The sequence below is a fragment of the Sus scrofa genome, chromosome 18 (assembly GCF_000003025.6).
Source record: "Sus scrofa isolate TJ Tabasco breed Duroc chromosome 18, Sscrofa11.1, whole genome shotgun sequence".
Lineage (NCBI taxonomy): Eukaryota > Metazoa > Chordata > Mammalia > Artiodactyla > Suidae > Sus > Sus scrofa.
Window position 1 is genome coordinate 9,712,030 of NC_010460.4, and position 25,903 is coordinate 9,737,932.

Here is a 25,903-nt window from a genome sequence, read left to right on the forward strand (position 1 = left end):
CTGATCCTCCAGCGAGTTGGGGCCTGTGGTCCCCTAGTGACAGAGCCAGCTCTGTGCTCTCTGCTTCCCTGACAACACAGGGCGGGTCAGCATGAGCCCCCACTTCCTGGGACCATGAAGCTCCTGTCCTGGCAGCCAGAGCTCAGGGCCTCACTTTCATGCCCGAGGCCTGGCACACCCTCGGGTGGGGAGGAAGCCAGTCCTGCCAGTCTCTCCCCACACGAGCCAGAGCAGTGTCGTCTGTACTCTGGGCCCAGTGAGGAGATCGAGGTGACTCACAGGAGAGGGGAGGACTGACCAGCAGCCTTCACCTCCCCCGGCTGAGCTCCACGCGGAAGCAAGGCCGTGGGAGGAGGCACTCCTGCCCCCCAGCAGCTGGCCTGTCTGCGTTGGGGTTCAGAGAGCACTGGGAGCCTGGAGTCCTGGAGGGAAGGTCCCCTCTGCTCGTGCCCGCATCCTCTGCTCGTGCCCGCATCCTCTGCTCTGCCTCTCCCGGGCCCGGGCCCATGGCCAGAGTCTCGTGACCTGGGGCTCCTGGTCTCTTGACACTTGGACTGAAAACATGTGTTCTTGGGGGGGCCGTTCTGCGGGGGGCGGGGGGCGAGTGCCCTCTGCCTCCAGCACACATTCGCTCCCGTGATTTTAGGCAAAAGGGACAGATGCAGAAGAGAAATGGGGGGAAGGCGGTGGATGAGAGGCAGCTGTTCCACGGCACCAGCACCAGCTTAGTCGACGCCATCTGCCAGCAGAACTTTGACTGGCGGGTCAACGGTCTGCACGGGACTTCCTACGGCAAAGGTAAGCGCCAGAGCGGCCCGCGCTGCCCGAACCCTCCTCGCCTCTCTGTCCCGGGACTGGAGACCACTTAAAGCAGAGGATGGAGGTGTGAGGGAACCAGCATGAGCCGGAGCAAGAGTCCGGACTGGGGACTGGCCAGGACGTGGGAGGCCTGGCTGCTGGCCCTGTACTTGGCTCCTCTGTGTGAGCCGGGCCCGACCCTGGGCCCAGGCGGGGGGTTGGCTTCCCTGAACGATGGGCCTGCGTCCTATCGGGAGTGGGGAGAGGGCGGGGGGGCTGCGTGCCAGCCCTGAGTCAGGTCCCCGACCGCCTCTGCCGTCTCCTTAGAGTGGAAACCTGAACGCTCAGATGCGTTCGTGTGGATGTTATTCTCGCTGTGATGCGCGTTACCTCTTTTCCTGTCTCTTAGTTATTTTTAAACTTTGAAAATAATTTCAAACTCACAGGAAAAGTGCAAGAATAGTATTAAAAAAAACCCTCACACGTAAATGTCACCTAGTTCATCCGCTTTACCACGTTCACATGGGCTTCATCACCCCCTCTCCCTTTTTTCTGAACCATTCGGCGGGGCGGGGGGGGGGGCTGTTTCATACCTTCACCCCCGAGCGCCTCCCGTGAACGCGTTCTTGGCGAACCATGCCTCGGCTGCTGAATCGAGAGCCGCGCCGCACAGTGACGCGGTCTGTGGTCGCAGCCCCTCTGCCGAGGCTGTTGCTGAGCTTTAGCGGCACGCGCTCTTATCTCGGCTGCAGGGTCAAGGGCATTGGAGCCAGTGGAGGCCATACATCCCAGTGTGTAGGTGGCAGCTTCCAACTCGGGTTCCCATTCGATAAGTTTCCCGAAGCCTTTCCTCGGGCTGCCGGCGTCCATGGAGTGTTCTCTGCGTGGCGTCTCGGCTGCTTGCCCCTCCGCCCCGTGAGGTCGGGTGTGACAGCCCCATCTTTGGCCAAGGGGATTGGGGTTCCAGTGGTTCAGTAGCCAGGTGCCCAGAGACCTTTAGATGTGACAGATCCCGACTCAAAAGGAGTTTTCTGTGTTGGCCTTTGGTGACCCCTCTGATGCCCATTGCGAGGGAGAGGCGGGAAAAGGGGAGCAGAGGGAGGAACAGCAGAGGCCACGGCCTCGCCTGGTTTTCAGGGTGTTGGCACCTCCCCTTCTGGCCGCAGGTGCCCTGGGGCCTAGCTAAACCTAGTGTCCTTGCAGGGAGCTACTTTGCCCGGGACGCCGCGTATTCCCACCACTACAGCAAGTCCAACACCAAGTCCCACACCATGTTCCTGGCTCGGGTGCTGGTGGGCGAGTTTGTCCGAGGCAACACCAGCTTCGTCCGCCCCCCGGCCAAGGAGGGCCAGGGCACCGTCCTGTATGACAGCTGCGTCAACAGCGTGTCCGACCCCAGCATCTTCGTGATCTTCGAGAAGCACCAGGCCTACCCAGAGTACGTCATCCAGTACACGGCCTTGACCAAGCCCATGCCCGCTGCCTCCAACCTGCTCTCCTTGGCGTCCCTCTTCAGCGGCCGGCAGTGAGCGCCCCAATGTTTTTATGCTTTTTAGGCTCATCTTACTTGAAATGGTTGTTTGAAAGAGTTCTATTTTTTTTTTCTTTTTAAGCAAAGCAACTTTTAATGAACTGTTCCTTTAATATTGACTTCTTGATGAAGTTATACTCTTAATCTCTGGCCAATGATATTTTCACTTTAAAGTCATTTTTGGGTTTGCTGGTGGACTCACTGGTCGCGATTATAGGCGAACCCCTTATTGCTCTTTAGTCGGGTGTGAAAGTTTTATTTTTCACTCTCTGTTGACTTGGCTGCAGATTGGCACCAGGCAGAGTTTCCAGATACTATTTTATGGATTGGTTTTAATTTTCAAGAGTTGGGTTTTTCAGGGTCGAGGTGGCATCTTGTTTCGTCAGAGTGGCACAGCAGCCATCGGTGCAGGATATCCTGTGTCGTGGACCTGTCGGGGCCCAGTCATTGTGTCTGTTGTTGAGTCTCTAATCTCAGCCGCTCTTCTGCTGCTTCTCTGAAGCTTTTGGCCTTGACACTGGCCCACATATCTTGTCGTTAGAATAAGCGGCTTCTCTGTGGTGTCCTTGAGACGCTGTCGGTTTCCCTTAGTCCTGGCAGGGGTCCGTGTCACTTGGGAAGCACATTCAACCTGGCAGGTGACATGGATGAGCGGCTTCCCCCAGGACCTGTCCTGGCCCGTGAATGCCTGTCTGTGCATCTGCACTGAACACCCTCTGAGTAAGGGTTTCACGTCCCTGTGAGGTTTCAATACCTGTGCTGCCAATGTCACAGCAGAGTCTGGGAATAAAAATATTTATCTGACACGGGAGATGGCTAAAGCTCATTCTTCACTGCCTGTTTATTGACCGCTTGCTGGAAACAGGCACTTTGCTGGGTGTGGGGATACAACAGAGCCCCAGCTACTGCCCCGAGGAGCCCATGGATGGGTTTACCATGAAGCAGTGAAGCTGAGGGTTCATGGCCCCTCACTTGCTGGGGCCCCTTCCATGGCCCTAGGAGGGACCGATAATGGCTACATGATCATGCTTTTTGGTTAAATTTGCATAAGTTACATATCGATATTTTTTTCTTTCCCTTAACTTAGGTTTCAAGCCACACAAAACCTAGATGCACTACTGCACAGGGTGCTGTGGACACAGGGGTGGATGAGTTGTGTGTCTCCACACACAGCGGTTGGTAGGGGTCTCTCTGCGGGGCATTGGCCATCTTGGCTGGGGGCAGAGGGCCTGGCAGGGTGGCTCCACCTCACGGGTCCGTCTGGTCCCTCCTGGGTGGCCCCTCCCACTGGCTTTGGGTCCAGTCCTCAGCAAAGGGCTTTCCCCTGCACCCTACCTGCCCACCCCACTCCACACCGTGTGTCCGGTCTCGACACGATGGCTCTGCTTAAATTGGCTTGTCCTGTAGTTCTCAGATCAGGGCTGCTGGGACCTGAGCCATGGGCAGCAGCAGGAGTGGTCATTAGGGAGTGTGGCCGGGGAGAATGGCAAGAGGGACCTGGGCTGGGAGGGGGTCACGCGCTCCAGCAAAGTCAGGAGAGCTGAGGACTGCTGAGACCTCTGCACTTGCTGGCTTTGAGAAAGCATGTTGGGAAGAACCACTCTCTGGACCAGAAATTCCAGAAAGGGATGGGGTCCATGTGGCTAGGTTGTGGGGGGCGGGGAGGAGCTGCTCCTGTGGGCATGGGAGGGAAGGAAAGAAGTCAAAAAGACCTCTCCTCATCTTCCTACAGAGGTCTTGGGATCCTGTGTGTGTGTGTGACAACAAATAGTTGCGAGGCTGGCCTTTTGTATTCCAAGGGGCCAGAGAGAGAAGCAGACTCTCCGGGAGAGCACTTTGGGGCAGTGTGGGAGCTCCAGGCTGGAGGCAGGGGGGACAAACAGCAGCAGTGGCGTCCATAGCAGCGGCGATGGGGGAGCCTGTTCTGCCAGCTCCCGGCACAGCCTGTGCTTTGCACAGGTGGGTCCGCCTCTGGGTACTGCATCCGCGCCCACAGATTCCCGCTCTGTTATTTGCACATTGACCCCTTGACACCGCTCGGATGGTAAGCAGAGGAAGGGGCTGTGATGTAGGGCAGCCTCCTGGTTTTACAGGTGAGAAAGCAGGCACAGGGGTGGTAAGACTAGTAGCCACGACCATGCGGCTGCTGGTGACAGATCTGGGATTCACTTTGCAAGGTCTTGGTTGAATTTGAACTTCTCAGCAATACGGTAGTGACTTTGACTAAAATTCACCTCTATAATTTGATTCTTTGATCAGAATTAAGAAAAGATATGCTCTTTAAAAGCACATTTCAGCCTCTGTTGCTTTTCTGTGCTTTGAAACTTATAACGTTGGTAGTACCCTACGTCGGAAAATTAAAGCATAATAAAGCCTATGAACTGCTTTTGAAGTTAAGCTTCTGATGAATGTTACTGTCTAGGTCAAACATCACAATGCACTGGAAGCAGAAAAGGCTCCCAGGCTGGGGCCGTCAGGACCACTCATCCGAGCGTCCCTGTGTCCCCTGCCCTATAGTGTCCTTCCATCCTGAGGCCAGAACTTCTTTCAAAACTCCAAATTCTCAGTCATTTTGTTAAAACTACGTTTTCGCTTTTTTTTTTTTTTTTAAATTTCTGCTTTTTAGGGCCCCACCCATGGCATACGAAGTTCCCAGGCTAGGGGTCCAATTGGAGCTGTAGCTGCCGGCCTACACCAGAGCCACAGCAACGCCAGATCCGAGCCGCATCTGCAACCTACGCCACAGCTCACAGCAATGCCGGATCCTTAATCCACTGAGGGAGGCCAGGGATCCAACCTGCATCCTCATGGATTCTATTTGGATTCATTTCTACTGAGCCACAAGGGGACACTCCCTGCTTTCACTTCTTTATCATTAATCCCTTACTAAGAAGTGGATCACGTTGTTCAAACACCATTGGCAGAGTCAAAACTAAGTGCAGTGAAGGTTTATTAAGCATGTAGGAATATTACGGAAATAGCTTCTTTTCTACTTTTATGCATGCCAGGCATCCTTTCAGTCACTTTGGTGATATTTTTCCAAATATCCAAATTTCCTCAGGAGGGTTTTCTCGAGTGAGGGTTGGTGTTGTAACACTTGACTGGGTCAGCGAGGGACAATCCTGATGTAGACGCCATTTTTTGGACTCAGGGCCGACTTGGATTCTAGCTGCAGTGGCACCTAAAATAGAGGAAATGAAAGTTCTTGTCAGAGCCAACCGTATCTACAGGAAAACTCCTCGGCTGGAGGCTGGAAGCAGGGCTGTGCCGAGGGCTGAGGAAGGGCAGGGCTGGGAGTGAGCTAAGCGGCCTCCCCAGCAGGACCTGGAGAAGCTGCCCCTTCCCTGTGCCGAGGGCTGCAGGGAAGCCCCCTTCCTGTGCTGAGACAGGGCTGCAGGGGAGCAGGCGCACATTTATCCTCCCAACAGCTTGTGGAAGAGGGGCGCAGCTCCTTTTGCAGAGGAGGAAAAGGAGGCTCAGAGAGGCCAAGCGACCTGCTCAAGGGCACCCAGCCGGAGGAGCCTGGGACCGTTCCTCGTCTCTCCACACAGCTCCCTTGGGGCCCAGCCAGTGACGGAGCAGCCCTCTGTCTTTCTGAGGGGCTTTGCTGCCATTCAGAAAGCTCCCCTTACTTCCAACTCCAGAGTCTGACGGTTAGCGGGAGACGTGGGAGAAAAGTCACATAATGACTCGAGAAGCAAGGACTCCTGGACTGTTGCGTGGCTAACACGAACACTTTAAAGGAAAGAAGAGGCACCAGGCCTGGCGCTGGGGCCTGGCAGGCTCTCAGACATCCGAGGTGAGAGTTCAGATGGGAGCCCAGTCCTTTGCCCAAGAAACGAGATGGTCCAGACCTGCCCTCTCCTGGAGGGCAGCCACTGCCGCACGCAGCTGCTGGGCACTGAAGTGAGGTTAGTGCCAACGAGAGGCTGAATTTTTTTCATTAATGTCGAAGTGGCCATGCGTGGCTAGTGGCTACGGTATCAGGCCTGCAGGTGTAGACACACTTGAAACACCACTGGATTTCAAAACAAGTAGAGGTCTTGTGGCTGGCCAAGTCAGGGAGGGCTTCCTGGAGGAACTGGTGCGGGGGCGTAGCTGGGAATGGGCGATGCTCCTTGAGCAGGACTTCTCAGGAGCTACTTCTGGATTTGAGGAACCCTGAGGGACTGGAGGGCGAGAGAAGCCTGGGGCTGGGGGGTGGGGCAGCATTCCAGAAGGGCAGCGGCCTGGGCAGGCAGGCAGGCAGGCGCCTGCGGAAGCTCTGTCGGGTGGGAGCTGAGATGGGAAAGCCAAGTGAGCTCTGGGCCCAGCAGGCTGGGGACTCGTGGCTGGTCCTTGATCTGGGGAGTGCCAGGCTGCTGCTTTTTCGGGGACGCTGGTCTGGTTGCTGTGCTGTATGTATGTCGAGACCAAGTGTGAAGAGACAACCCCCCAGGGAGAGTGCTGCACACACGGGATACCTACGGCTGGCGGGGGCCCGCCCGTCTCTGCTCCTTGGTCTCGGTTTGGCTCTGTGCTCGCCATCTCTCCAGCCTTTACGGACGCAGTCACATCCGGTGCCTCAGTCTTTTGTACCCCCAACCCAACTCACTAGTCCTTCCCAGCCAGCAGCCTGCCTCAGTCTCCCTGTTGGTCAGAGACAGTGCCCCTCTCTGAATCAAGAAATTGTCCCCATTTGTCACCATGTCCTTATTATCTGTCCCCTTATGCCCTCCTGTCCAGGCCTGCAGCCACAGCGTGGAAGACAGCAACATTGAGTTTGTGTGGGAGCAGCTAGTAGGGTACAGAGAGGCTGCTAAAGGCAGAGGAAAGAGGGAGGGCTTGAGAGTGACCAAGACGCGATTTGAACCTCAGTTTCTTCCCTCTCCAGTTGTTCATTCATTTGTTCCTCAGTGTTTGTTGAATGACTGAGTGATCACCTGCCACAGGCCTGGCATGACACTGGGTACGGAGGCTCCAACCATGAATAGGAAGTCTTTTGGTCCCTGCCCTCAAGGAGTCTACAGTCCGGTTGTGTGACTCCAGGCAAGTTGCTCAACCTCTCTGAGCTTTACTTTAGCTGCTCATCTGAAGAATGGGAAGAATGTAATTTATTCTGTGGGATTACTGGTTTCCTTTGCCGAGGAGGGAAGAGCTGCAGCATGGTGTGGCCCAGCCTTGCTGTACAGAGAACAGTAATAATAATAGATACCCCCAGATGGGAGTTATGTGCCAGGCACTTCTCTGAGCACTTGTGTTGACTTGTTTCATCTTTACGTGACAAGAAGAGGGACGAGGTGTTATTTTTATCGTCCTCCTTTTACAGATCAAGAAGCTGAGACCCACAGAGGTTAAGGAACTTGCCCCAGTCACACAGAGCCGGGAAGCCACCCAGGCATCAGGGAGTGGGGTGGGGGGCATGCCACGTGCTGGGGACAGTGGGCTCACCTGAGTCTCAGGACAGGCTTCAAAGCGGAACTTGCGCAGAATGTGGAGCAGTGTCAGCTTGATCTCCAGGAGCCCCAGCTGCACCCCGAGACAGCTCCGGGGGCCCGCCCCAAACGGCAGGTACGTGAAGGGCTGCTGGAGCCGCTGGGCCTCAGCCGTGAACCTGTGGGGCAGCACAGTCAGGGTTGGCCCGGGACCCCATCTCCCTTGCAGAGGTTTCAGCCACTGGCTCTGACCAGGGACGTTACTATCTCAGGCCACACTTGTATCAAATCCTAGCGCAGTCTACAGGATCCTGTTTTCTCCTGGACTGACCAGGTCAGTCCCTAAGGCTCTGGAGCTGGTGGCCTCTAATCCAGGGCTTCAGTCTGTCTCTTCTCCTGTCCTGCAAAGCCCTAGAGGCACTAACAAATTAAAATAATTGTCTCAAATGTCAACATTGCTCTCTCTGCCTCTTCTGAATTTACTGTGTTGTTAATGAGCCTACAGGCCCACTAGGCTCCAGGATGAAAGTCTCGAGCCACAGCCCAGAGTTTCTTTTGTGGCTCAGCAGGTTAAGGACCTGACATAGTGTCCATAAGGACACGGGTTCAATCCCTGGCCTCACTTAGTGGGTTAAGCATCTGGTATTGCTGCAAGTTGCAGTATAGATCGAAGATGCAGCTCGGATCTGGTATTGCTGTGGCTGTGATGTAGGCCGGCAGCTGCAGCTCCAATTCGACCATGAGCCTGGGAACTTCCATATGCTGGAGGTGCGGCCATAAAAAGAAAAAAGAAAAGAAAAGAAACCACACAGCCCTCATTTCACCTATGAGTCCAGCTTCCCCAGTGGCTAGAGGGTGCACCACCCATTGCCTGCTTCCTAAGCAGGGTCCAAGGTGCCAGCCCCCTCTGGAGGCCACGTCCTGCCAGTTTGTCTCTTGATGCCGGCTGCTGTCTACCAGCCCGCAGTTGCCTTTCTGGTTCAAGCAGTGAAACTTGACCCACTTTGCGGGGGTGGGGATTGGCAGTATTTGACCCCCTGGAAGTCCTTCTTCAGAATGAATTGCCGTATCTACTGCCAAATGACAGCATTTGCCACGTGTATCCTCTGATGGTAACGCTAGGTGACAACCACAACTTTGTAATAGCCAGCTCACTTGTACCACCTCTGGGCATTGTGGGCACAAGAAGCCCTTGGCCTACCCTTTTCAACATCATATTAATGCACTTTTAGTTTTCATAGGTGATGCTGTAAGCTCTGCAGCTGCTGTTACGTCATTTGATATTTACCGTAATTCCAGGAACTGCTGTGCAGTAGAATGTTATTTATTTCGGCCCCACTGCCCATGTTCCCCAGTGACCAGATTGTAGAGTTGGGGCTGCATTAATAGGACATTGGAGCCACTAATGGTGGAAACACAGCTGCAGGCTGGCCAGACCCCCACTTGCCAAATCACACCAGCGAGGGGTATCTGTTAACTCTGAGGAGGGGTGGAGATGCTTGCTTGGAGTTTTTAAATTGGGAGTCTAGAAATGCAGCTTAGACAATGGAATCAAATCCATGCAGGGAGTAGGAGTGGGGATCCAGGTCTACTGTGTAAATGTAGCCGGATCTCGTGAAATCCTGGAGAGACTTAGTCGATAATCTTTTTTTTTTTTTTTTTTTTTTTGTCTTTTTATGGCCTCACTGGTGGCATGTGGAGGTTCCCAGACTAGTGGCTGAATCAGAGCTGTAGCCGCCAGCCTACACCAGAGCCACAGCAACACCAGATCCGAGCCACATCTTTGATCTATACCACAGCTCACACGTTTCCTTGAGCCACAATAGGAACTCCTAGTTAATGCTCTTGTTTGAGAGCAGACATTCATTTTCTAAAAGGGAGTGATGTTCCGCTGCTTCTCAGTGTGTTCCTGAGAAGTGTCCTGTTTCTTGGCTTGAACAGATAGTGGACGCCCGTCTGACGTTGCCTTGTTCCCTGCATGCGGTGCTGCGGAAATGCTACAACTCTGGAGTACATTTTGGGCTCTTAAAATAAAGGCCCAATCACTTCCTTCAGAAATTATGCTTGGAAACCACTCTCTGATGACCGTGGCTTTTGACTGCTTGGGGACAATCGTAGTAAATCTGTCTCTCCTGGCCGTCGCCTCCAGTCTGCCTACGCTCACTTACTTCTGGGCCCCTTTGAAGGCGTGGTACTCACCTCTCAGGGTCGAAGGTCTCGGGGTGTGGCCAGTGCTTGGGGTCATGGTGCAGGGCGCCCACGGCCACCTCCAGCACTGTGCCCGCGGGGATGCGCTGCCCCAGCACCTCACAGTCCCGTGCCGCCTCCCGTGTGAACCTGCGGAGACATGGGTCACGCTGGCCTTGAGGCAGAGCAGAGATGCGAGGGGGAGCTCAAGGGCAGCTGTGCTGCGGCAGAGGCCTGCAGTGTGGGATGCGGCTGCGGGACAGGAGGCTCAGCCCTCTTTCCAGGGTGGCGGGATGATGACCAGTCCCACCCCATCGTTAACCCTGTGCTGCCTCAGCCGTCCCTTCCTTTGGCCACACGTGAGGCCTGAAGAGCCCATCTTCTGCTTGGAGTGGGTGCTTATTTCCTCTTTTTTGTCTTTTTCGGGCCACACCCACAGCATGTGGAGGTTCCCAGACTAGGAGTTGAATCAGAGCTGCAGCTGCCAGTCTACACCACAGCTGCAGCAACGCAGGATCCTTAACCCACTGAGCAGGGCCAGGAATCGAACCTGAGTCCTCATGGATACTATTGAGTTGGTTACCATCGCTGAGCCACAATGGGGCCTCCAGTTTTTTTTTTTTTTTTTTTTTTTTTTAAGTATAAGCATATTACTTTGGTAATATAAATAATTTTTTGAAAAATTAAAAATAATCGATGCTGGTTTTTACTTAAGGTTGCAGGACTGGGCTTCCCTAAATATCTCAGAGGAGATAAAGTTATTACACTAATTATTGTTATACCCTGTTCCTGTGTATAGAAGAAATTAAGAGTAACCCGAGCAGCATGTTATGAGCCTTTAATGTACCAGGAACATGAAAGGCCAGGGCTGTGGGATCCTTATTCAGATCCTAAGCTACTAGTGCAATTATTATGTGCCTGGAGCTGGTCACAAAACATCCTTGCTCAAATCAGAGCAGGTGGGGATACTCTGAGGTGTGCAACCTCAGCTCTGAGGGATCAAACAAGGCTGTATCCTGACCTCTTTCTTCATCTTTCCCCGAAATAGCTTGGACCTGGATGCAGGACCTCCTAACAGCCAGAAAACAGGGCCTTTCCTTCTGTACATGGTTGGGCCTCCTGTCTGGCTAGACTAGGCTGTGTACAAGGCCAGAAAACTCTGCTGAATTATTCTGCATAGATTCCTGGATGGACATTAATAACCCTTCAACAGGAACTGTTGGTTTCCACAAAGGCCATGTCAAAGATTTTTATGGATAAGAGTATCAGTCAAGTGTGTCAGTGTTTGGGAAAAGCCAACACACATTTCTGAGATGAATAAAGTACCATAAAATAAATAAAATTCTCTCTCTCCCTCCCTTCAACCCCCAAATCCTGTGCCAGGCCAAAGCCAACTGGCCTCTTACCCACATGAGAATCATGATGACCTGCCCCCTCTCTTCTGTTGTTGGAAAACAGAAGTAAGCCGAGTGGTGTGATTAAAAAACCAGTGGAGCAACATGGATGCAACTAGAGACTCTCATACTGAGTGAAGTAAGTCAGAAGGAGAAAGACAAATACCATGTAACATTACTTATGTCTGGAATCTAATAGATGGCACAAACAAAACATTCCATGGACTTGGAGAACAGACTTTTGGTTGCCAAGGGGGGTGGGGGAGGGGGGAGGGTAGACTGGGAGTCTGGGGTTCACAGATGCAAACTATTGCCTTTGGAATGGATAAGCAATGAGATCTTGCTGTATCGCACTGGGAACTATATCTAGTCACTTACGATGGAGCATGATAATATGAGAAAGAGTGTATATATGTACGGGTCACTTTGCTGTACAGTAGAAAATCGACAGAACACTGTACACCAGCTATGATGGAAAAAATAAAAATCATTAAAAAAAATACAAAAACAATGAAGTAGATGTGGAAGAAGGTGAGGCGGGGAGAGCACGGCTTGCCCAACCTCGGAGCAGGTGTTCGACCAGGAGCGCGGAGCTTGCTTCCTGCCTTCCTTCCTCGCTGCTTCCTTCATACCTTGGCTGGCCGGCTGCCTGCAGGGGACCGTTTCCACATCCACGGTTCCACTGATTCTCCCAACCCTCCCTGGAAGATGGAGGTGAACACTCGTGCTCTCTAGAGAGAGTGCTAGACTTCACTGACTTCCATCGACGCTTCACTGTTGATAAAACGTCAGGGGGAGAGGTGGCTGCAGAATTTCGAAGAGACTGTTTCCTTTGTCACTCAGCACGCCGTCTATGCAAGACCTCAGCTGCTGGATTCTTGACTGAGTTGAGATCCAGGAAATGATGTGTCTCTGACCAGTTTGTACCCTTTCCTCTCACTAGAGCACACGCGTGTTCACCCCGGCCGGTTCGCCTCTGCCAGGAGCCTCAGCCACCCAGGCCCATCCCAGTTATTGCCGTCTCTGGGCTCCCATAAAGGCGTCTTCCCTTTAGACAGCCTTTGGTCGGTTTTACGGCTGAATGTCTTATTTTGAGCTTCACATGTACGGCAGCTGCCCTCGGTTCCCTTGGAGGGAAGTTTGCACCAATGGTTAAAAAGCAGGGACTGGATGAGTCCGCTCTGAGGCGCCTGAGGAAGTCGGGGAAACCGTGGGAAGAGGACATAACGCCGCCGTCAGGAGAGCAGCGAGCTGAGCCCTGGGGTAACTCTGCTCCCAGACCAGGTCACTGGAGCCGTGGGTGCTCCAGGGTGACAGATTTGACCCACATCTCTGGAAATCCTCTTTCTTGGCTCTGGGTCGGAACATTTGGGACAATATCTACAATCACACGCTCTGGGATATTTTTGGTTTGGAATATAATTTGGCGATCACTTCAAATCACCCATATTTTCTCTTTTGAAAAAGGCCAAAGCTTGGAGTTCCCATCGTGGCTCAGTGGTAATAAACCCGACGAGGACCCATGAGGATGTGGGTTCCATCCCTGGCCTCACTCAGTGGGTTAAGGAGCTGGCATTGCCTTGAGCTGTGGTGTAGGTCGCAGATGCAGCTTGGATCTGGCACTGCTGTGGCTGCGCTGTAGACCGGCAGCTGCAGCTCTGATTTGACCCCTCGCCTGGGAACTTCCTTCTCCATGTGGTTTATGTGGTACAGTAATCTATAGAGATGCAGAGTGGAATTTATGATACACAGTTTAATGCTTTGTGTTGCTTCTGTTTCTAGAAATCTGGCAATATGTAAGTGTCTAAGAGCCTGAGAACCCACCGTAAGATCCTGAGCTCCACGGGATGCCTCTGAAACCCAGGCATCAGTTAGATCCATTAAACCTGCCTTCCCCGTCCTGCTCTCTTTGTTTCTACGAAAACCCTGTACGTCCTCTAAGCGTCCTCTAAACAAGTTGTTTTTTAGGAATTTGTTGTCAGCTGGGTCCAGTTGGATCATGAGCTCGTTAAGACTGATTAAGCCCACGGACCCTCCAACCGGGCATGCGCAGTGTCTGCTCGGTAAACGACGTCGGAGGGCTCAGAACTCCACCCTGGGAACCGCCTGCAGCTTAGTTGCGCCTGCGCAGAAGTGCCGTTGCCTCACCTTTTCCTTTTCTCCAATTATTACCTTGCCCCACGCTCCCCACGCCCCAGCTTTATCCCACACATGCTCCAAGCCCCTTGCCGTGGGGGAGGCCGGTTGGAGATTTGTTCTATTTCCTCGTTGGGCTGCTCGGGGAATATATTTTTTCTCTGCTGCAAACTTGAGCATCTCAGCATCGCTTGGCTTCCTGTGCGTGGGGAGAACGTGTCCGGTTCCGTAACTCCTCGTTGAGCGGGAATTTGAAAACAGAAGATCCGATTCCTGCTCTCGAGGCACCTACAGGTGGGTGTGACTGGATGCCCATTGGTGAAATGTCGCAGAACCGTTGAAAATTGCCCCAACATAAACTATGAAGTCTAGTTAGCGTGCAAAGGCGGGGAGGTGAGGCAGGGAGAGTCAGACCTCCTGGAGTGGTGAGTCTTGGGTTGGAGCTCTGCCGACAGGATGGGTATGGACCACTGGAGAGGGAGAGGGTGCCCCCAGGCCTGGGGTAGTCCCCCCGGAATGTCAGCTCCGAGGGCAGGGCTTTTATCTGTTGGGGCTGACTTCCCAGTGTGTGGCACAGAGTCGGTGCTGGATAATGAGTTGGTGAATGAACGAATGAACAGGCAGAGGGACAAGCCTAAGCTGCTGAAGACGAGGAGGCCAAAGAAATTGGCTTGGGTTGGGGAGAAAGTCATGTAAGAGAGGCCAGTGACAGTTTTTAAAGCAGGGTGAATGTACGGGAATATGGGCGGGATATGTATCCCTGTGGTGTCCAGTGCCCCAGGGGGAAAAAAATAAAACCCAAGCCTCGGACCTTGCCCCCAGGAACTTGAGTCCAGCATTCTTCACAGCACAGGTGGTGACAGCGTGAGGACTAACGGGGACCCTGAACAGTGATGCTCCAGGGGCGCTGGAGTCTGGGCGGGGGTCAGGGATGCAGGCTTACCTGAAAGCGGGTGGGTACATCCTCAGGGTCTCCGAGAGCACCATGTCCAGGTAGGGCAGGCCTTGTTGGAGGCTGCAATGCTCAGGGCTCGGCTGATGGAGGCGTGGCGACAGAGGGTGGAGGTTGAGTTAGACTGAGTCACATGGCGTCCGTCTTTCCCACTCCCTTGAGCGTCCGCCTCCAACGCTCACAAACACGTCAATGGAAACCCCACCGACGAAAAGCCATACGACCCGAATCGCATTAGATCGGCACTCCCACCTTCTGCTGGGCTTGTTTCCTGGTGGTGTGTGTTACTGAAGAGCAGGCCAGGCCCGGGACTCCGGGGTCTCTGGGTGTCAGAGGAGTTTGTGATAAAGCAGTGGTGGCAGCGGCACTGCTAGTGTTTTTTGAGGGCTGACGATGTGGTAGCTGCATGTTGTACATACTCCCTTAGGATAAAAGTCGTGTTTACAGGGTTCTGGCTGTGATATTGAGGGTTAAGGATCCAGTTTGTCTCTGCAGCAGCTCAGGTCTCGGCTGCAGCTCAGATTCAATCCCTGGCCCGGGAATTTTCATATGCTGTGGGTGTGACCAAAAAAAAAAAAAACCAAAAAAAAAAAGTTTTTTTTTTTTTTTTAGGGCCATACCTGTGGCATATGGAGGTTCCCAGGCTAGGGGTTCAGTTGGAGCTACAGCTGCCAGCCTGTACCACAGCCACAGCAATGAAGGCTCCTTCACCCACTAAGCTTGGTGCCTAGTTGGATTCGTTTCCACTCCACCACCATGGGAACTCCAGAAAAAAAAAAAAAGGCATTTATACATTGAGCTATATAGAGAAGTCATCCTGGCTCATACGTGAGTTCAGTTGAGCTTTAGGCTACCTAAAAGAGCCTATTTATGGCCTGTCCAAATACACCGTACATCTGCTTTAATTGTTAAACAAAAGGGCACATTGACCAGAAGGAAAGAATGTCCACGTTAAAAATAAAGACTAAATGCCTGGGACGCCAGTGCTGGTCCTCCTCTGATGCCAAGACTCCCTTCCCAGGCGCCAAGGCCATGCTGACTTGTGTACGCGCTGGTCTGTTCTCTTTTTTTTGGAAACCTTGAAGAAATGTAACCTTGACTTGTTTAATGTTCTTTGATCTGACAACGTAGAAAACTGTGCTGTGCTGAAAACCCTGCTTCTCCAGAACTGTTTTCTCAGAGTAATCTGGGAAGCAGGCTTCCAGGCAAGTCCTCAGTTTGGCTCACACAAAACTCTCTTCTGTTCTTATTATTGATTATTTTCGTCGATACTTTTTTTAATCCTCCAGAAAACCCAATGGAACAGCTACTTTCCCATCTCTTAGGTGAGGAAACCTGAGGCTCAGAGAGGTTTTCACAGGGTTGTGATCAGCACATCATATATAAGACAAAGAGTGAAATAGCAAAATAAATGAGGACAATTGCCACATCTAGAAAGGATCAATGGTAACAACAACAAAAAACCAGAGAGCTATGATAAATCGGTAAGAAAGGTAACTCACCAGAAAAGTGGTCAAAGGATATGAAGAAGCAAAAGACAGAAAACAAATACAAGTTGCCAGGGTGAGGAATACAAATGAAAAACCACGAGATTCCGTTTTCACTCATCCAATTAGAAAAAGCTGGGGGAGTTCCCTTTGTGGCTCAGTGGTGAACGAACCCAACTAATATCCATGAGGATGTGGGTTTGATCCCTGGCCTCGCTCAGTAGGTTAGGGATCCAGCATTGCCGTGAGCTGTGGTGTAGGTTGCAGGTGGGGCTTGGATCTGGTGTTGCTGTGGCTGTGGTATAGGCCACCGGCTGCAGCTCTGATTCGACCCCTAGCCTGGGGGGAACCTCCATATGCTGAGGGTGTGGCCCTAAAAAGACCAAAAAAAAAAAAAAAAAAAGCATCCCCCCACCCCTGCCACTAACTCATCCCACCCACAGGCTTCAGGCCATGGGGGGAAGGCTGGAGAGTGACAGCATTTCCGGGGGGAAGAAATGCAGGGGATGTTGGGATCCCTAACACAGGGTACTGGAGTTGTGCTTCTCCACACCTTCACTCCTAGCATCTCATCAATATTTTTCACTCAATAGTTTGGTTTGTGTTCATCTTTTTTGGCCGAGTCCCAATGACAACTTATATAATTTCAGTCATTCTGCATGGGAGTTAAAGGCTCTGATATTAACATGGAAAACTGGCATTGCATGAGCTAGAGATGAGAGGTAAAATTCTTGCTCATCATTTAAAATGTAGAGATTACTGGGACTGATATTAGAAAATTAAAAAACACCATGATGGTTTGAGAGATGGAAGAGGACCATTAATGGTACTTTCCCTGCATTTTTCGTTTTGCATCAGGTCCAACAAATTACTTAGGCCTGCAGGCCATGGTTGATTGGCCCGAGAGCGGGCCTCCGGTACAAGGGCAACAGACTGGAAATTTGGATCCGAGGCAGAGGAAAAAGGGGTTTTTCTCCAGCAGGTGGAAGCTGGACACAGGTGAGTCATGATCTGTTGATCACCACGTCGTGCCTTGTGGCTCACTGAGCAGAGAACACGCTTGCCGGGAGAAGGAAGCAATGAGTTAGATGTGCACAGAGGCAGAAGCAAAGGACAGAGCCCATTTCCTGGTGTCCTGTCTGCCATCTGTTCCTGGCAAGTAGCCCTGTGGGTGGCATCTCAGAACCTTTCCAACGGCTTCTCATTTTTGGCCTAAGTTAGTGACAGCTGAATTCTGTTACCTGCAACCAAAGGAGTCTTAAATGCAGAAATATTCTTAAAAATGCAACAAAATAGTGGCACCATACACCAGAATATAGAACTATATCTCAAGCAGGAAAGGAGACCAGATCAGGGAGTAGCATCCTTGACGAGTAAATGGTATTTGGTTCCTTGCACAAAATTGGCTGGGGAGCTGTCGGTATTTGAAAGAGAACTTTTGCAGACAGGCCAAGCGACGTTTGTATTATCAAGTCAGGTCCTGGTTTATTCTTTCCCCCAGATGAGCTCTGCACTGCTTTTAAGCTTTGAGCTCAAGATGTGTGTGTTGACATCTGCTTGTTGGTCCAGCAGTTCTCGATGTGGTTGACATTAGAAGGGGCCAAGGGGCTTTTAATATACAGTGATGCTGGGCCTTGCCTCCCCCCTCCCCAGGGATTTGATTGTTGGCCCGAGGGGGGGCCTGGGCACTAGTTTTCTTTTTTTTTTTTTTTTCTTTTTAGGGCCGCACCTGTAGCATATGGAGGTTCCCAGGCTAGGGGTCGAATTGGAGCCACAGCTGCTGGCCGACACCACAGCACGGCAATGCTGGATCCTTAACACTGAGTGGGGCCGGGCATCGAACCCACAACCTCATGGTTCCTAGTTGGATTTCCACTGTGCCACAACGGGAACTCCTGGGCATTAGTACTTTTGAAGCCACCCCCGGCCTCCCTTAGTTCTAAAGTGCAGCCAGGAGGGTGAGCTCACTGTGTGAGTCTTTGTCTGCGACCTGCCCCAGGGACCCTCTCTGGGAGGTGTGCACGGATGGGGTGGGGAAGCCTCAGGCCTCCATGTTTTAACCAAACTCAGGTGAGGCAAGGCAATTCAAGTTCCCACCCACCTGCACACCAGCCCAGCCTCCCTCTGGACTTGTTTTCCTGGCCTGCAATTATTTCAGGAAAATTGGGGACGGAGGCGTCCTGAGCCGGTCCTGCCAGCAGAGGGCAGCAAGCGTATGGCAAATGCTGACTCTCCGCAAAGCCGGGCCCTTATGCAGAATCCCCAACTGAGCCCCAAGGGACCCTGGAAATCATGAATCCAGATTCTTCATCATAGAGACAGGAAAGTGAGACCCAGAGAGGCTGTGAACCCAAAAAAAGAACTCGGACTAGAAAACCAACCCTCGGAATTCCCCTCGTGGCTCAGTGGTTAACGAATCTGACTAGGAACCATGAGGTTGCGGGTTCGATCCCTGCCCTTGCTCAGTGGGTTAAGGATCCGGCATTGCTGTGAGCTGTGATGTAGATCACAGATGGGGCTTGGATCCTGCATTGCTCTGGCTGTGGTGTAGGCCCGTGGCTACAGCTCCGATTAGACCCCTAGGCTGGCAAGCTCCGTATGCCGTGGGTTTGGCCCCAGAAAAGACAAAAAAAAAAAAAAAAAAAAAAAAAAAAAAGAAAACCAACCCTTCGCTGAACACCCAGTGGTGTCAGATGCTGCGCTAGGCACAGGGGCCTCAAAATGCATAAGTTTCTGCTCCGTCAGGAAACAGACTCTGAGCAAGTCATTGTGCTGAACGCCGGGCGTGTTAGAGTGGGCTTGGGGGGGGGGCGCGGTGCAGGAGAAACGGTCTTGTTCGGAAACTCTTTTGTTACTTGTTCATTCAGCACAGGGTTGGTGCCTCCTGTTGACCCGGCACAGTGCTGGGCGTCAGGTGTGTTTTTGGTCGTTTACAGCCGTCTCAGGGTGCCAAGCAGGGATGCAGGTCAGAGGGTGGGGAGTCTGGGTGCTGTAGCAGAACAGACGGGGAACACGTCCGGCATTTAGGGTGGGGGAGCTGCCAGGAGGAAGCGACGTCTAAACGGAGAGATTTATGATGAGTGAGAAAGGCCCGTGAAAAGTGGGTGGGCTTGTTTGGGTGCTGGTTCAAACAAACCAATCTAAAAACCAAAGTGTGACTCAACCACACGCCCCCGGACCCTAAGTGGATATTTGATGCACTTAAGAAATGATGGTTTATTTGGTTTTTAGTGTGATGATGGTGTGGTGGTTGGGGTTTGGGAAAGAGTCCTTCTCTTTTTTTTGTCTTTCTAAGGCCGCACCCGCAGCATATGGAGGTTCCCAGGCTAGGGGTCTCATCGGAGCTGTAGCCGCTGGCCTACACCACAGCCACAGCCACGCCAGATCCGAGCTGCGTTTGCAACCTACACCACAGCTCACGGCAACACCAGATCCTTAACCCACTGAGCGAGGCCAGGGATCAAACCTGCAACCTCATGGTTGCTAGTTGGATTCGTTAACCACTGAGCCACGACAGGAACTCCAAGAGTCCTTTTCTTTTTAGAGGTGTATGTTGAAATGTTTACAGATGGTATGGTATGCTAGCTGGGATTTTTTTTTTTTTTTTTAATTGGCAGCAGATAGGGAAGCCAGGGTGGCCGTAAACTGACACTTGTCGAAGCTGCATGATGGGTACACAGGGGTTCACGCAGCTGTTTTTCCAACTTGTATTGGTTGAAGTTTTCCTTCAAATAGAAATGTAAATAACAATAGTCTGTGGAACAGCCTGTGGAAAGACTCTGAGATGCCTTCTTTTTTTTTTTTAGGGCCGCCCCCGCGGCATGTGGAAATTCCCAGGCTAGAGGTGGAATCAGAGCTATAGCTGCCAGCCTACACCACAGCCACAGCCACAGCCATGCCAGAGGCGAGCTGCACCTGCGACCTACACCACAGCTCACAGCAATGCCAGGTCTTTAATCCACTGAGGGAGGCCAGGGGTCAAACCTGCATCCTTGCGGATACTAGTCAGGTTTGTAACCTGCTGAGCCACAAAGGGAACTCCTGAAATGTGTTGCCGAATGCAAAGTGGTGGCGCCAGGCCGGCTGAGGCCCTGTTCTGGGGGCATCTCAGAGGATGGGGCGCTGGTGCCCTGGGCCAGGGCAGGAGGGAGCCAACCGAGGGGTGTGTGTGTGTGTGTGTGTGTGTGTGTGTGTGTGTGTGAGAGAGAGGTGCCGCCAAGAACTGAAATGGAAAATGTGGTTGCGCTGTGTGGGGGCTCCATATTTTTCTTTGCCTTCTACAAACAACTAACCCCCCAAATGTTGAAGGGTAGAATTGAAGTGAAAAAGGGAAAGCTAGGGAGGCTTCGTCAAGAAAGGGCATTGCCTTGGAAGCAAAGGCTGGTGCCCCCACCCCAAGTGTTTAAACAGAAGCAGCATCCTTACAGGCGGGAGGCTGGGACCCGGGGCTGAGCTCTCAGGCCCTGTCTGCGCTGATAAGGGTGGAGGAGAGTCTGCTTGGCTTCCGGGGCTGGGCACCCAGGGACTCTGAGCAGACTATGTCAAGCCAGGAAGCCCTTCAGGCTGGGCTTCCAAAAGGCAATGGTGAAAATGGATCCCCAGGCTTCTCCCTGACACCTGTTGCCAAGGCCAAGCTGTTGAGAATTCGACCTGGGGAGACTCTTAGAATCAGTCTGTCCTGTGTCTCACCCAGTGAGGAAGGCCCAGCAGCCTCTGTCCTTGACCTGGGTCAGGCCTCCGTGTGGTCACCAGGTCCCACCAGGGATTCCGTGCTGCATCTGGTGCCCAGCAGCCCTGGCCTTGGGCCCGTTGCCAAGGCAGCATCCACGGGTCACCTGGTCTGTAAGGTGGGACCAAGGTTTCTCCACCCATCCCTCGGGGGGGCAGAGCCGACAGGTGATAGAGGGGAAACTCTCTGGAAGGTACCGAACAAGCAGACAGGACCTCTCTTTGAACGGATTTGGAGGCTGGGAGCTCATTTCCTCAGGAGACCCTCTGTCGTCAGGGGAGAGGGAGGAAAGCATTTCTCCAACCCTATAAATTCACTTCGCCTGAGACTGATTCTGTAAAACAACTAACTGTGCTCTTAGGCAGTTAAAAATACATATTTAGTATTTACTAATATTTAGTATTGAGAAATATTAATTAAGTCTCAAATACTGAAGGTGTTCCCATCGTGGCTCAGCGGTAACAAACCCGACTAGGATCCGTGAGGATGCAGGTTTGATCCCTGGTCTCACTCAGTGCGTTAAGGATCCGGTGTTGCCATGAGCTGTGGTGTAGGTCGAAGATGTGGCTTGGATCTGGCGTTGCTGTGGCCGTGGTATAGGCTGACAGCTACAGCTCCAATTTGACTCCGAGCCTGGGAACCTCCATATGCTGCAGATGCAGCCCTAAAAAAAGTGAAGAAGGAGAAAAAAACCCAAAAACCTCAAAAAACCACACAAAACCCCCCACAAAACTTAAATACTGGGGGAAAATAGAAATTTTAAAAATGGCCTCTTTGCCTTGTGGCTTATATTCTTCATCCAGAGTTCTTTAATTTTTAGGGACACCTTTTCATCTTTATTTGATTTTCAATGGGCTGTGGCTGCTCATTTTATTTCTAAATTTCCTGGTCTCTTGGTCATTCTATCACTTCGTTTAGGCTCCGTAAACCAATATTTAAGTGCAGTAGCTAAACTTGATGGTTAAGGGCACTCTGGAAAATCTATTGATACATCTTTTAAAGTAGGAAATACTGCCCTCTCTTATTAATCTCGCTTTGCTGGAGTAATAAATTAATTAGGAGTTTCGTGTACCATTTTCTTTGAAAGTGGTGCGTGCGCGTGTGCACCCCGCCCCGAGTCCCTCACAGCAACTCACGGACCTTACACGGGGGATGTGCTGATAAGATGTGGGACATAATGAGAAAAAGAAAAGAAAAATGTCCTTGCTTTCAAAAAGACTTTTTTCCTGGCGTTTCAGGGACTTAATAGAGAAATGAGGGTTTTCCTCTTTTCCTAGAGGAAATGGAAGTGGGACGGCCTCAGTCGTGTTTCCCTCAAGAGGTGGCAGCAGCAGCGACAGAGCGTGTTCATAAGTGGACTTGGCATTGTCCACAGTGGGTGAGATGGTGCCAGCCCCCAGGCTCTAGGGCCCATGAGAAGTGTGGGGGTGGGGGACACGGCCAATCCAAGTTTCCACTCGGGTGCGTTCTCCGGGTAACGGAGACGATGCGATGAAACCCAACCCCACGTAGAAAATACGGCAGCTCTCGCTTTGCCCTTTTCCACCAGCCTGGGAGAAAAAGCCTGTCGCCCCCTGGCGGCCGGTCTCCGAGCTGAATGCGGAGTCCCCAGGGATCCAGAGTCTGGGCTCCTCCCAGACCCCGTTTTGGCCCCCGGCATGCAGCGCTTGGGGTGGGATCTCAGTTCCCAGACCAGGGATTGAACCCAGTCTGCAGCGGTGAAAGCCGAGTCCTAACCACGAGTGCTAACCCCTAGCTCACCAGGGAACTCCTCCAGGACCCTGTCTTAAGCTGGAGTGCGGGGGTCCTTCCAGCCCTGACTCTTGAGCGTGACTTCCACAGAGACGCTGCTGAGTGAGCTGTTACAGGCCTGGAGCCAGAAGAAGGGGGTGTGGGGGGGTGAGGCTTGTTGGGGGCGGGTCCTTTCTCTCAGCATCGCCGGCTTGCCCAGCCAATGCCCCGAAGATTCCGCGTGCTGGTCTAAAGATTTGGGCAGATTTCGACGTAGACCTGCATCCTGACCTCAGGATGGGTGATTAGGACAGGGTGGATGGCATCTATTTATAGCCACTTTAAAAGGAACGAGACAGAATCCATCTCGCATAAACACAGGGATTATTCCAGGTGCTCTTGTACTCTGGGGCCCAGGCCATTAAGGGATTAGGTGAGGAGATGTAATGAAAGCACAGAAACCAGCCACACACGCACACGCACACACTCTCTCTCTCTCTCACTCACTCACACACTCTCACACTCTCACTCTGGTGAGGGTCAGCCCTTCCCACCCTGGGCCCTGGGTTGGGCTTGATTGATACTGCAGACCCCCTGCAGGGGTTCCTGTCTGCGGAGCTGGATCTCTGGTCGCAGTGGTGCTCCCCCTCCTGCAGTACTTTGCCGCCTTCTGAAAGGTTTTACCTGCCTTAGCTCACCTGGTTCTTACAACTGCACTGTGAAGACGGGAGGGCTGTTTTTGTTGGCTAGTTTTTAGATTAAAACAACCGACAGGGCGTTCCCATCGTGGTGCAGTGGGAATGAATCTGACTAGGAACCATGAGGTTGCTGGTTCGATCCCTGGCCTCGCTTGGTGGGTTAAGGTTCTGGCATTGCTGTGGCTGTGGTGTAGGCTGGCGGCTACAGCTCGGATTGGACCCCTAGCCTGGGAACTTCCATATGCCGAGAGTGCAGCCCAAAAACAAAAACAAAATAACAAAACACCAGATTCAGAGAGGTTTGTGGCTTGTCTAAGGTCCCTCAGCTAGGATGCCGCAGAGTCAGAAGTAAATGTAGTCTGTACATTCTAAGGCTTTTCCGCCGTGCCCCCCTCCTGCTCACCTTTCCTTCCTCCTTTACTGTCCTTTGTACCTTTTCTGGAAGAATAGTATGCTCGCATAAAAACAGAACACAAGCAGAACATAGCGCTCAGTGAATTTTCACAGGTAAGCACACCTGTGAAATTCGCATCCAGCTCAAGACCAGAAATGGTTGCAGTCCTCCACAGAGCCCCCGGGACCCCTTCTGCTCCCAGCCCCCGAAGAGTAACTGTTGTCCGACTTCTAACACAAGAGGTTATTTTGCCTTTTTATTTTTAAAATTTTTTTAATTTTTAATTTTTTTTTTTTTTTGGTCTTTTTACCTTTTCTGGGGCCGCTCCCACGGCATATGGAGGTTGCCGGGCTAGGGGTCTAATTGGAGCTACAGATGCTGGCTTACACCAGAGCCACAGCAATGTGGGATCCCAGCCGCGTGTGCAACCTATACCACAGCTCACGGCAACACCGGATCCTTAACCCACTGAGCAAGGGCAGGGATCGAACCTGCAACCTCATGGTTCCTAGTCGGATTCGTTAACCTCTGAGCCACAATGGGAACTCCTATTTTGCCTTTTTAAAAACTTTATGTAGGAGTTCCCATCGTGGCACAGTGGAAATGAATCCGACTAGGACCCATGAGGATGCAGGTTCGATCCCTGGCCTCGCTCAGTGGGTTAAGGATCTGGTGTTGCCGTGAGCTGTGGTGTGGGTCGAAGATGAGGCTTGGATCTTGAGTTGCTGTGGCTGTGGTGTAGGCCGGTGGCTGCAGCTCCGATGAGACCCCTAGCCTGGAAACCTCCATATGCCGCAGGTGCCGCCCTAAAAAGACCAAAAAAAAAAAAAAAAAAAAAAAAGATTTAAAAACGTCATGTAAAGGGAACCTCCAGTATGTAGGCTTTTGTATCTGCGTCCCCATGTTCCCTCTTGTGTCTCTGAGACCCATCCGTGCGGTGGTGTGAGGGTAGTGTGCCTGCTCCGACGGTTGTGTGACGCTCCACATCTAGTCGTCCTCCCCGCTGTGGGTGGACATTTGCGTTGTCCCCAAGTGGGGACATTATGAATAAATTGGGATGTTCTTGCTTTTAGTGAACGCGAGTCTCACTTCCCTTGGGTGTATACCTAGGAGTGGAGTTGCTGTGTCCTAAGGGGTGTGTACGGTCGTAGAAACTGTGAATAGTTTTACAAACTGGTTGTACGCACTGCCTAAATTTTAACAGTGAACCTGTTGAAAGGCAGCATGTTGACACCCCCGTCCCCTCTATTTACTCCCACTGTGGGTCCCCGCCCCCCGCAATGTGCCCCTTCCAGTGTGCTGAAGTGTCACCACTATCTCTATTTCAGGAAAGGGTTGAGAGAAAAAAATAATGGATTATTTTGGGAGCTGAGTTATTTATTCCTTGTTTTTTTTGCTTTTGCTTTTTAGGGCCCCACCCATGGCATACGGAGGTTCCCAGGCTAGGGGTCGAATTGGAGCTGCAGCTGCTGGCCTAAACCACAGCCACAGCAACGCCAGATCTGAGCCGTGTCTGCGACCTACACCACAGCTCACAGCCACGCTGGATCCTTAACCCACTGAGAGAGGCCAGGGATAGAACCCGCAACCTCATGGTTCCTAGTTGGATTCATTTCCAACATGCCACAACGAGAACTCCATGATTTATTTATTCCTATGGTGTATATGGGAGAAGAGGGGGTAGGAAAATAAGACACATCTAATGACCTAATTTCAAAAAAAGTCTCAATTATCAGACACAAGCCTGCAAAAGCGTACAACAGCTTCCAACATCAACTAGCTTCAAGTTGTTGAATTAGCCACTGCCTGTAATATACAAGGTCCAGTTCTCTCCATCAGCGTGGATCAGTCACCGTTGATTATATGCGATGTTTAAAGAAATCAGCCCCTGAGTAAATGAGAGCTAAATCACCCGCCCGCTTCCTCTGCACTGGAGGAGGGTGCGTGGCATTCATCTGCAGAGAAATTCTTTTTTTGTTGTTCCCTCTCACCTCAGATAGATGTTGAGTACCTGATACGTGCTTAGCAGAGTGCTGGGGGTAGAGAAGAGAAGGAAAGAGGAGAGAAGATACTGTCCCAGACCATACGACTTATTATTTTCTTGGGAAGCCATCGACTTGTTCAAAGACTTGTTATTTGGCAGTAGGGACCTACTGAAGGTTTTTGGCAAGTATAGGTAATGTGGTGAGAACGGTATTTTGTGATTGTGGGTGTGTGGTCGGAGAGCTGGGGGAAGCAGGGCCAGAAAACAGGAGGCTTTTGCAGTAGCCCTGGCAGAAGTGATGAGCCGTGACGACCATGTCAGCGGCCAGAGAGGAAAAGGGGCTTGAATCCGGGGAGCAGCGTAAGCAGCGATTCTCCCTACCGGCTGCTTGCTGCTGCTGCTGGTCCCCGCCTTGAAATAGCCCATTGGAACGGGTCTGGACTGGGCACAGGAATCAGTATGGTTTTA

At 52.0% G+C, this 25,903-nt stretch overlaps 2 protein-coding genes and 1 long non-coding RNA gene across 8 annotated transcripts in view; 2 read left to right on the top strand and 1 right to left on the bottom strand.

Annotated features, from left to right (window-relative positions):
- The window catches only part of PARP12 (poly(ADP-ribose) polymerase family member 12), a 41,329-nt gene extending 38,189 nt beyond the window's left edge, over positions 1-3,140 (top strand). For both annotated transcript variants that reach the window (XM_003134615.4, XM_021078548.1), the window contains exons 11-12: positions 647-798; positions 2,002-3,140. In XM_003134615.4, coding sequence (XP_003134663.1) covers positions 647-798; positions 2,002-2,327 — 478 coding nt within the window. In that variant the 3' untranslated portion in view covers positions 2,328-3,140. The remainder of the gene's footprint in view (positions 1-646; positions 799-2,001) is intronic.
- Positions 5,262-25,903, bottom strand: part of TBXAS1 (thromboxane A synthase 1) — a 169,409-nt gene continuing 148,767 nt past the window's right edge. For 2 of the 3 annotated variants that reach the window (XM_021078509.1, XM_021078508.1), the window contains exons 11-14: positions 14,404-14,495; positions 9,943-10,080; positions 7,760-7,922; positions 5,262-5,510 (exon numbers count right to left, since the gene is read on the bottom strand). In XM_021078509.1, coding sequence (XP_020934168.1) covers positions 5,436-5,510; positions 7,760-7,922; positions 9,943-10,080; positions 14,404-14,495 — 468 coding nt within the window. In that variant the 3' untranslated portion in view covers positions 5,262-5,435. 3 annotated transcript variants of the gene reach the window in all.
- The window catches only part of LOC106508202, a 154,676-nt gene continuing 141,688 nt past the window's right edge, over positions 12,916-25,903 (top strand). For all 3 annotated transcript variants that reach the window (XR_002340216.1, XR_002340215.1, XR_002340217.1), the window contains exons 1-2: positions 12,916-13,754; positions 16,758-16,898. This is a non-coding gene — a long non-coding RNA (uncharacterized LOC106508202). The remainder of the gene's footprint in view (positions 13,755-16,757; positions 16,899-25,903) is intronic.